The 12,428-nt window shown below is 42.6% G+C and overlaps 1 protein-coding gene across 1 annotated transcript in view; it reads left to right on the top strand.

Annotated features, from left to right (window-relative positions):
* Positions 1-242: 242 nt before the first annotated feature.
* Positions 243-12,428, top strand: part of LOC107188973 (nesprin-1-like) — a 60,721-nt gene continuing 48,535 nt past the window's right edge. Inside the window, 1 exon segment of the mRNA XM_015577379.1 lies at positions 243-1,677. Within this exon segment, the coding sequence (XP_015432865.1) occupies positions 1,008-1,677 (670 nt within the window). The 5' untranslated portion in view covers positions 243-1,007.

A 12,428-nucleotide genomic window follows, 5' to 3' on the forward strand; every position in this document is an offset into this window, starting at 1 on the left:
TACCCAATCCAAACCATCCTCCGGTCTCGAACCACCAACTCCACTAGCCAGAGAAGGACATACGCATTCAAACGTTTCGCGGGCAAAGTGACATTCAACCAGCCTAAAGAGAAGGACGCAGGATAACTTCATCGATCCACCGGCGTGTGGTTCCCATCAGGAAGGTTGGATCGGGCGTGGAAGCGTATCAGCTGAAGGGAGACAGAGCGAGGGCCAGCCTGGCTAGACGACGACGACGCGTCGTCGCGACGCCCTCGGTCTACCGGCCGGACTGGACGAGAGAGCCGGCTCCGTCGTCACCAACTTCGTCATCGTGTTCTCGTCCTCGTCATCGTGCAATGCGGATCGCCAGCAAGCAGAGAACGTACAGACTAAATGGGAAGGGGTACAGGAGGGCACGGAGGGTACCGCATGGCGAGACGAGGTGGGGACCGGCGAGAGGTCGGGAAGGGAGGCACCGATATCGAACCGGCGGCGTCGACGACGGCGGTGGCCGTGGTGCGCGGCGGCCAGAGTGCATTCCGTGAGCGGTAGAGACCCGTGTGTATCGCCACATACTCGCTAGAACGGCCGATATGCGTACGTCGTTGGTTCACTTGGTCGCTTGGACACTGGTCGACCGTTAACACAGTGTGTGAAGCAGCGTGAAAAAAAAAAAGGAAGAAAAAAAAAAAACGAAACACTGTGACAATATACTCAAGCATTTTTCCTTGTTTCAAGTTTTTCTGATTCGTTGTTTGAAAATCGACCGCAGAACCGGCGAGAAACGAACTCGCAGAGACCAGAGGAGAGCAAGGCTGATGTGCGTGGCGGTGGTGACGGTGCGCGTAGTAGGGTGTGGTGTGCGGGGAACAGGTGTCCACGAGCGTAGCTCGACCGTGAAACGACCGGGGGCCGGATACAGTAGGTACACCGGCATGTTTTTAGGCGTGAGGAACAACGGTGGATAGAAAGACAGTGGAACAGGGGCCCGTGAGAACGGTGCGCTGATATACATTGAGAGTGTTATGTCGACGCCGCCGAAGGCAGGGAGTCCAGCCGGCGGTAGCCGGGCAAGCCCTGCCAGTCCAGGTACACCACGTGGCGGTCGACTGCGTGACAGGGTCAGCTTCTTCGAGCAGGTATGGTCCGGTGGACGCGCAGGCAGCTCCGAGGAGCTGTTCCAGGAGATCGATGCCAGACGACACGGTCAGTTCAGGTCCCCGACCAATCCTAGACCCTCTTCCAGAGCTAGCGACTCGTCGTTCGAGGAGAGCTTCGAGAGATTGGTGGAGGAGGGCGAGTTGAACGGGGCGAAAGTGGTGAAGTTCGAGAAGATCACTGTGAGAAAAAGTGTCCGAGAGTTTGGTAGCACCGGTGTGTCCCATCACCATCATCATCATCGAATTCCTACGGAGCCCAGTAGGACACCTAGTGAGGAACACGCCCTTGAGGACTCGGCCTATCAGAGCCATAGCCATGGTGCGCCGAGTCACGGGAGTAAATCGAGTTCGGTAACGTCGTTCACCAGGTTCCCATCGGAAGAAGGCAACAGCCCTCAGCAGCATCTAGGACCGGACGATCGAACGCCCTCCGAGTGGTACGCCGAGTATAGGACTCAGAGCTTCCAGAACTCGGCTAAGATCGAATATGTTCGCAGTAAGAGCGAATACGATGCGCACATCGCTGAGATTAAAGGTATTGGTTGGGTTTTTTTTTTGGACATTTTTCTACGTCTGGGAGTTGGTTGTGGGGGTGGGAAAATGTATTGGGGGTGGGGGGCGCGACTCGGGGTATGCTTGAATTCTAGAGGTCGTGGTAGAGACAGATTTTGGGTTCAATACACTCATTTCCGAGGTCCAAGGTTTCTATTGGTTGTGTAGTTGTTCTTCTTGTAGGTATTGGATTAGAAAAATAGAAGGAAATTATACTTGAATCTAGACGGATGGATGCATTTGAACTAAATGGTTTACTATAATCGAAAAATAATTCAATACTCATCTTGAAAGATTTCGATAAACAATTTACATTACTTTGAATAGTACCGATGACATAAGGATAGGGTAAACTGAGGTGAATGAAATGTTTATAAACCGCGTAGTGACTAATTCATACTGATAAAACTGAAGCGCCTGCTATTATCACCGTTACGTAACTATGATTTTTTTGTTTTGTCAAGTATAGACACTCATCGCGATTAATACGTCGTTAATTGCATTTTTGCATTGTTTCTGCGTTTGCATGAGAAGCCAGCTGGGAATCCCTTCACCTTGAATGGAAAATTTGTTGATCCTCTCTAATACCTGAATCTTCATTATATAATATATACAAGTTAAATAAAATCGACAATTTCGTAGACTTCATTTTCGTAAAATTTTCTAATAACAACTTAAATCGAGACATTTACATAAAGTGGAGTTAGTCCTTTCCTCATTCGTCATTTGCATGTAATTTTCAATCACAAAGGGGCCCAGTAGCAATGAATCTTCCACGCTCCATCGGGCCCCGGATGGTCCCCACGATACAAAACACGACGCATAACGACCTTAAAATTTAATTAAAATAAAATTACTCGGTGACCCACATTTGCCACGCCACGACGCACACGGAGGCAATTCATTACTCATCCGTCTGAAAGGACGAATCCGATGTATCAGTCCCGCTTGCTCTTTTCAACGTTGACAAATGAAGGGGGAGGGGGCCCCGCGAAACGCCATTAAAATCAACAATCACGGTACCAACATTCTCCGTACTGATTTTCGATTCCAGAAACCGCCTGCAAAGTCATCGTTCCTTTCGATACGCGAAGATTTGTCTTGGCTCGCGTTGTATAACAGTGCATACAGTCGATTACAAAAACAATGTATCTTCCTCGTTTATTTCTTATTCCTGTCGTATTAACATCTGAGACCTACTCGAAACAGAACACCCACTGAATTAAATATATTATCATGTTTTATGACGACGATTTTTGGAGTTTAACCAAAACTAATTCAGAGCGAAAAGGACGCGTCAGGACAACGTTACACCGGATTTAATTGGGTTAAATATTCCCGGTTACCAACGACCACGTTCTCCGTTCACTGCCATCGTGCGTTTCTCACAATTTCGTGTCGCATTAAGAATTCATTCCACCCAACCAGACGAAACACCATGGTCGTAGAACCCTGCTTTTTTCACGATCGATATTGTTATTCCCCTCTGTTAAGTACGTATATTAGCAATTCTCCCGTGGGGACCGTGCTTTTCTTCGTTTGTGAGTATCGTGCCGCTCGCAAGTATATCACAACGACGTCGGGTTTCTTTTTTTATTGCACGATCGAGGATTATTCTGTCGAGATTAGATAAGAAAGGGGTGACGTAAGTTTGCTGATTCTGCTCGTAGCATAAACACAGAGAGAAAAAAACCGACGGAGGATATATTCAAAAAGTTTCGAAGAATGGACCGAATTTATAGTCGAATTCCAGGAAAAACGGATTAATGTGAACGATACGAACGATTCTGTGGAACCACGTGTTCTGTCGCGGTGTTTGATTGATTACGTTAATTCGCGGTCCCCGCTCGATAATCCCGTTGCCCACGCTCGACCGTGTTTCACGTGGGACAAACCGGAAAGATCGGTTGGGAATGCAGCTATATGTGGGCCACGGTCGGTGTCATGCGCGAAATAATTACGTTTCGGATGGAATTATTTCCGTTAAATTGAAATTGAATGGTTGTCTGGACAGAGAACGTCGACGATATGGTTGCTCGGAGTAATTGGGGTGTCGGGTTTCTGGACAATTTAGGGGAATGACTTCAGTATCAAGGATGACGAAGCTATTTAATACACACGGACCGTTTAATTAAATATGGACGTAGGTCGAGGGGCAAACTTTGCGCAGGATGTAGCAAAATTTTATGTATTATTCTTTTATCCGATTCATTTCAGTCAAAATACTTGAAATTTATTAATATGATATTAGAATGATATAAAAATTAATATAGAAATGTTGCATATTGATGTAGATATACAAAGATATAGAAATATAGAAATATAATAAGTCACTGTTATGAGGAGACAAATATCGTAGTGATCGATGTGAAAACCAGCTGTAGAACTGTTATTAACCGTAAAACAGAAAGAACGTCAAGAATACAGAAGTAGACGTACATTGGCGTCAAAACGGGAATTACACAGCAGGAAAGTTCATCCTCGTGTCGCTGTGTTCGTTCAGTTTTATTGGAAGAAAAGTTGGACGGAAGAGTATTAACCGCGAATGCCCGTAGGGTCGTTGCTTCATTCAAATTGGCATCATATGCGCTCTGAAGATCGTCTTACGAATTCAGCATGGTCATTACGTTCTTCGCGACACGACATGGTTATCGCTGACACCGTGACTGTTGCAATTGGAGCAATCAAATTGAAATTCAAATAGTAGCAATCTGGTTACAAGATTGAAACAAACGTCTACACTCTTGTACACACGACCAGAAACGAGTTCACAAATTCTATCCAAAGAAAAAAGTATCGATTACTATATACATTGCCTCTAAACATACGGAATTATTGCATCGACATTTTCTCTTTCACATTCACGCAAAATTAACCCTAAACTAAGAAAAAGGTATTACGCTGAATACAGCAACTTGTAATACCAAATGTCTTGCGACGACAAAAAATGAGGAAGATAGTCAGTGTGCAATCAATGTGCAATTTTTTCGTACAGTCGACAGACGTAACAGACAGCCACTGAAATTGAACGAAAGTTGTCAAACAAGTTCAAGCAACTTCTCCACGAAATAAAAGAAAGAAACGAAACGTGGCAATCAAAAAAGTTGCAAATTAAATCCTAGCACGGGACCGCGAGTTCAAAGTTGCACCTGGATTTCGTTCGAGCCGGCCGATACATTTTGGCACGCGTTCCCATACACCGCGAGTACCGAGCAGATGATCGCTCAATGACGATGAACCGGGGCAACGTACCGTCGATCTATTCCCTGCGAATAAATAAAACGAAGCCCTGGTTGGGTCTAGATAACGAGGCGCAGCGACGTACGAACGACTAGACTGCGCCCGGCGTCAATGGTCACCCGATACACCGACCGCAAGAGCGTCTTATAATTCATAATATCAAACCCAGTGACTCCTTGGTTCTCAGATTCTACGATTTCACACGTTGATAATCACCTGGGAAGGGGTGGGGGGAATTAATCCAGAGGAAACAAACGTAGGCGTGGATATAACGAGGAACACATATAGTGAAACTGCTAACTGTGATATTTGTAGAAATTTCTGATCCAATGATTTTTTCATTGTAGAATATATAATATATAAACTATTGAATTATAACATATTTTAAAAATGTCGTTTGTATAGGGTATTCTGGATGAGTGATACAACCGGAAAGGATGTGTTCTCCCTGCAAAAAGAAATAGTAAAAAAGAATAAAATTTTCTTGGGTGATGTTTTCGGGATAATCGAACTTGAAAATTTGCTGAAGACTGTCTGTTCATTGCAGGTCGTTTCTACTTACTGGCAACACGTGTACATGCGTATTAGATGAATTTTCAAATGCAACTTTCTCGCAAAAGCTCCAACAACAAAAATTTACTCTTTCTTTATACTTACTTTTTCTTATAGAATTACCTACTGCGCAGTTGTATTATCCGACCTGAGAGTTTTAATTAGAATCTGGGAACAGAGTGATATCTTCGGACGGACAGATCGAACAACGGCCACGTTAAGAAAGAGTGGAAGCAAGAGTGAGGTCAAGGTCACCGGTAGTCCCTGATTATTAAATCGTTCGCGTCATCGGTGGCCACCATGCGAACAACTTTGGATTTCATTAATTCGACGCGACCATCCAACGCAAGCAGTGCCACTACGGTGTTTTGTTGAAAATCATCAGGTGTCGTTCGGTCGACCGCGTTTTAAAAGGGACGCGTTACATCAGCGGTAGTCTCGCAGATAAACGATCTCTGGGAACGTGAGGCGAATTAATTTGAGCTCACTACAAAAAACTGTGACTATGAAAAATTTAGTCAGATACTAAATTCGTATTTCTGCAGCCAAGAATACTTAATAGTAGAATTTCAGATGACCGCCATTTTTCAATTAAATAGTATATTTCAACGATCATTTGACGTTGTAAGTCTGGAATTGGATAGACAGAACTGGATATATGGAGACGTGAATGAACGTAGTAATTTAAAAGTTATGAACAGTAATATTACGTTGAAATTAGGAAAGGCTATGGCGTTCACGATCGATCCCAAAAATTAATAAAATTCGATGGACTCGAGGGTCACGATAGCTACACTCCATTTACAAAAACTTGTTCATCGTCTGAACAGAAATTTCACGGAAATGTTCGTGTCGAGCGTATAGTTAGAGTGCCTGACACAATCGAACGTGGCCGGTGTGTCTTGTATAAAGCGTAATGTGGTAACACGTACTAATAGTAAACGATGACGTTATTCGGCGTCAGTTCAAGGCTATACTCCAACCGTGCTCGCCTTCTCTGGAACCTTTTCACTCAGTCCTTCCTCGTCTCACCGCCGTCAATTCCACGAGTTTTTTTTTCTTCTTCGTCGACCATTCGTTTCGACTTCGTGCGTCTCTTTCTTCCGTCACGAGTTCATCTTTCTTCTTTCAGACACTCCTTTCACTTTCCGTCTCTTTCCAGGCCGTATCCACTTGGTCCTCTCATGCTCGTCACCTAAACGACTCTTGCCTTCTTCATTATCATAAAACAGTATGTGCAAATAGGAAACAGGGGAATTTGCATCGAGAGTCGTGTAAAGGTCAAGATTCTAGGTAAACGATGCTAGATTTTAATATTTTTTATTTCGTAGATTATTCTGATTAGAGAGGACCACTGTTATTTCAAGGCAAAAGGAATTTTTATTCAATGGGCTCCTTGATTTGTCAACGTTGAAATGTCTCTTTGAGGTCTACACGGAGTTCAGCGATAACACGAGTCAAAGGCCATTCAGAGTTCGTTAGTTCTATACCTATCTGTGTTGAACAGAATTTAGTACACTGTAATGTCACAGTGGGAGTCAAGAGATTCAATATTACCAATAGATAACTTGTGTTATTGTATGATCTCTCTCATAACAAGTGCAATACGAGTTAAGATTAACGAAAGAATTTTGTACATTATTTTTTGGAACGTCGTAGATAGTAATATAATATAGAAAGACATCGATTCGAGTATTACCAGCAGTCGCCCATCATTATCAATAATACCGTCCGTTTCTGTCGTCTTCTCCTTGACACTGATCTGGCTTCTATCTCGCTTTCCACGCGTCGACTCAAATATACGAAGTATCAACGAACTGATACAACTCTACGTAAATTATTAAGTCAATAAATACACCAAAAAATATTTTCCTACGACATTTAGTTTTTAAATATATCCAGGAAGAAAATATATTGTGTGTACACGTTCCTGATTGTCAATGTCGTTCGGCGTTAGTGTCTGTCCATCACTGGTTGTATCCACTTATCAGTATGTGACCATTACTGGCTGTAACCACTTATTTTGACCGTTTGTAACTAGAGTATCGCGAGTTACAGTACACCCTACTACGCATCTGTCTTTCATTAATCAGCGAAATCCAATTGGATCGATCGATAATCTCCCCGCGACACACCTTGTTCGTATTACGCGGGTATTAATCGCGAACGAAAGACAAATTCGATCCGGCTGGCTGTATCGACGCAGTCTGTATCGACGCAGGCTTCGCTTCCGGGTAATCCGATTTCATTCTTTCGAATCGAAGGCCGTGCAGGTGTTTAATAACCATACCCGAAGCGTCTCTCCTGGCTTGGTCGACATCACATAAAATGTTTTCAAGATCGATTTCTGCTGATCGAGCTTCTTTAAAATTCAATCTTTACGAGTTTTCTTGAATAGACTGCTAAGACGATTATTATACTTTCAGTTTCCCTATAATTTGTCGAAGAATTGCGAGCAGATTGTGATACATTACAATTAAAATTTAATAGTTCTGTAACGAGCATGAACCGTCGAGCTCGCACAATCTGCGCCATTTTTGCGCGCACAAGTTGCGTGCAGGTGTGTTCCCGTTCAGAAAGGGCCTGCAATTATGGTCGACGGACAGTTCTGCAACGTCTTGGAAATTGAATGGAGTACCCGGTTACCAGACGTAGACCGAGCACTTTGCATCAAGTGATTGTCTATTTCCCGAGGCGTGTAATCGACCGCGTTTCACCCTCGGAGATGGAGAAACTGCGAATAACGTGGACGGTAAATCTTCGATCGAGCTTTTATTAGGCGTTTTTTATGCCTGGTGTGGCGTCGATGAAAATGTCCACGGATTCGACACGTTCACTGCCACGCCCATTTCAAAAAGTTTTCCCACAGCGTCAAAATGGTCTTTTGCAAAAATATAAATATATTTATATATGCATATTAATTTTCAAATGCACTAAATAAACATTTTACATATATTCCCTTTCAGAAACGTTGAAACTGATTACTGAATCAATATTTGTACCATTCGATTAATCGTGGTAAGAGCTGAGACATATTCTTTGGTACGTTAAGTTGATTTACGTTATTCTATATTTCACTATAACTTTGATATCTATATCCACAGACAATTGACAACTGTCATCCCCGACCAAATCAGCCGTGTACTTCTCTCGAAAGTGTTACAAGGCTGAAAATAATTTGTAAACAAACCCGAGATTTTCACCCAGAGGACCCAAAGAAAACTTAAAACTTAAATCATTTCCCCTGTTCCCTTCCATATTCAGAAATATTCACAGAATTCCAACGAATCCAAGACATTTATCATTCCAGTCTTACATAACGATCCATCTTTCTCTCTCTCAACCGCAGACCGCTCGTGCCCGATTTCGCAATACCAGAAGCGGCCCTCCTGTCGCAGACAGGTGACTTCGTTCGCAGATTCACGAGTGCTATTCACGTCGAACCGCCATGAATTGCCTGTTTACAATAAACACGCCCGGATCTATATTTAGAAATCCTCATATATGCTATTTATAGCCACGACTTAGGTCGATTTCTCGTTCCAAGAAACTCTCGGATCGAGAACGGTTGCCGCGAAAATCCATTCGAAGACGCGTCCTCAGCCTCGCGATAGATGAGATTCCAATTCGCGACCTCGATCGGCTCTCGCGTAACCGACGTATGGTTTATGGTCTTTGGATCCGAGGACAAACGAAACGATGATTTCGTCCTGGGAGCGTAATCACGGAAAGCGGTCGCGACGATCGTTTAGGGATTTCTGCACGCGGTGTCGGCCCATGCAGCACGCCACCCGATTTCTCCAATTTGCTTGACAAGCAGAACGCGCCACCGACCCGCGGACATGCGATCCTTACCTCATCCCTCTCGGCACGGCTCATTAGGAAGTAATTAACAAACAATCACGCGTGCAAACACACGGTCAGTCGTTTTTAATGGAGAGTGATCCGTAACGACCGCGATTCGAGACATCAATGGGTACCGTTTCATTTCTGGAAGATTGTGGCTACGTTTTCAGTAAATAAACGGTGACAGATTTTAATGTCAACTAGGTTGACATATTATTGACAAAAATATAAAAAGTACTAATTAGTGCGATACGTTGCTGTTGTTGGTATCGAAGTAGAGAAACTGTCGATATTCTTACCCATCGATGGGACTTGTGTCATTTCTCGAACCTTGCGCGTAGTTTTTCAGTATATTTAGAAATATGATATTTAAACCTCAAGCTCTTTAATAATAATACTGATTGATTTCAGTACAAAAATACACATAAATAATTATAAAATAGATTTTGGATGCTTACTTCTACCACTTCTGTACAGATTCCAATTAGATCAGTTTATTAATGTAAATAATATGATGGATGGTGAGAATCACCGTTGGAATTAACGCGAACGAACACAAACATCACTGGAATATACCTGTTTTCAAACCCTTAAAACTTGGCCCCTCGAACGACCACGGGGTGGAGGGGGCGTCGTGTGTATGTAGCTGCATGCATGGCAAATGGCGTGCAGTTGCACTCGATAATTGGAGCTGCTTGGCATTACGTTCTTACGAACGGCGGAGCCCTTTAGGAAAGTCATTGCAGAGAACATTATTATCACGTTGTGTAAACTTGTTGCTGAAAGCTCCGACGGGGCTATTTCAAAACCGGTATCATCGCTAAAAACAGAAGTTAAGAATCGCTAAATGTACACTTCACCTTGGCTAGGAGCGTGTCTTTTTCAATCGCCAGTGATCTCATTGGAAGAAATATAAAGGTGAACGCATCTATTGACGCCTACCTGGCGACCTGTCGCACGCAAAAACTTGCTCTCTATGCATCGATTAGCGGTCTCTTAAGTGCACGGCATATTTTTTGTCGATATACAGCGATTTTTCATACAATTTTCATATAAACTGGAATGGAACGAACATTTTTTTCACTCTATGAAACGTTTTATTGGATTCCAAGTTAAATAAAAATCTCGTGGAACATTACTCAAATTTTGATTAGATAATTTCTAACATTATATAAATCAGTAAAATCCACAGTCTGCTTATCAACTTTCTATCCAAGGCTAGTACACTACATAAAGTACACAGCTGAAAGTACAATCGATCTGTAAGCCGTACGAATTCATTAAAATATCTCGTTACGTTTACGTTGTATACACATTACCGTTACGTTGCATTTCGGTCACGAATGGTTTCACTTTGTTCAATAAATCAAGTCCCTTATCGCGAGACGAATGTCAAGGTTGCATTTTCTTATCACAAAGCATACGAGATTCGTTTTATTGAATGTCTGTAGATCACCGTCGCCGATCTGACAAAAACTAAAATCAGCCTTCGAGTTGATTAAAAGAGAACTTCGTCTCGTGACAACATTTTTTTTACCCCGTTTCTGAAATTAAGATCCCTGCACTTAATCTCGGAGTGTCGTTTCTGACCGCGACAATTAAATCGTGCTACGCCATAAATTATGGGGCATTCACGGTGAAGAGCTAAAACTGATCTCGTAAAGCCCCCGAGCACGAACGAACGCTCACTTGATCTTCAGAAACGAGAAAGAAACGAACGTCACGTCTACTTGGGATTGGAGCTAAACACAGCGACGCGTAAATATAGGGTGTAACGCGGCCTAATAAAAACGCGCCGAGACACACACGGTTGATGAACTAAAGGAAATCGTAGATTCGTCACGGGTATCGCTTCACCGGCACGGATGAATTCAATACCCTTGACAAACGATGAATACGCGATGGCTACGATTTCTATCCTGATACTATATAGTCTGATTAAATCGCAGGAGCCTTTGAATAATCATTCGTCGTTTCATCTGTGTTCAAATGAAAAAAGGGGAAAGTATATGTAATCTAGGAAAGAAAAATCAAGTTTCGGTCGAAAGACGGGTATCGAGCGTATATGAGCTCATCCACGAGAATTTGTCCCACTTCAACGAACGCCTCTTCCTCCACGCAGGTTCAGCTTTCGACATCGCGCGGCTCAGAGACGAAAGCGCTAAAAATACGAATTTATACGCGCGTCCGCCTTATGCGTGCGCCACTTTTTCGAGGGAAAACGAAAAGTAGAGTGGGGGAGTAGGAGGGAAGAAAGCCAGGATAATTTTAAATGTCGGTAACGATCGGTTTGAAAAAAGAAAAAATTGGGGAAAGCTGCTTCCACGCTTCCGTCGTGCGCGTGGATAACTATTATGCGAGGCTGACTTCACGGGTGTTAAGTAACGACTCGCACGGTGATCAACAGTTGCGCGAATTGTTCCCTCTAATTGCGGTTTTTTCCTCGTGCACATTAATTCAACCTGATACGGCGCCATTTCTTATACGGAGTCGCGAATGCGTGTAATAAGATCTTGATTCGTTAATTATAATAATCTATGTATGTTCTTATTGAATTTTTATATTCGTATTCGTTATAAGTAGACTGCGGATGTTTATGAAAAATTGAAATTTTGTATACTAATACATGAAAAACAAAATTGGTCAGAAGTTTATTTCATGCATTCCAGGTTTTAATATGTTAATAATAATACGTAAATACTATTAAATTTTTGTAGAATCTTTATTTTTATACGTTCTGCAAGTCAAGGGACGCTATAAAAACATAATAACATGAAAGCTACAAACAACCTAATTTAAAATACAAAAAGATTAACGACTACCGTGCTCTCCATCTTGGAACTCGCCATTTCAGCTACACACGCGAACTGCACATTCTTCCGTGAATATCATACTTAACCGTATCGATACACCAGCTACCTATATTTCATCCAAATTTATTGCCGGTCTTTCAACATGTGAGACACCACCATCCCATTACACTACCATTAAATCAACTAAATATATTTGTTACTTTTATTAGTCATTAAGCGGCACGTACACGTTAATGAGCTCATACCTTGATATTACCTTTCCTTTTTTCTTTCACACCGTTCC

This window comes from Dufourea novaeangliae, unplaced genomic scaffold, assembly GCF_001272555.1.
Source record: "Dufourea novaeangliae isolate 0120121106 unplaced genomic scaffold, ASM127255v1 scaffold125, whole genome shotgun sequence".
NCBI classification, from domain to species: Eukaryota; Metazoa; Arthropoda; class Insecta; order Hymenoptera; family Halictidae; genus Dufourea; species Dufourea novaeangliae.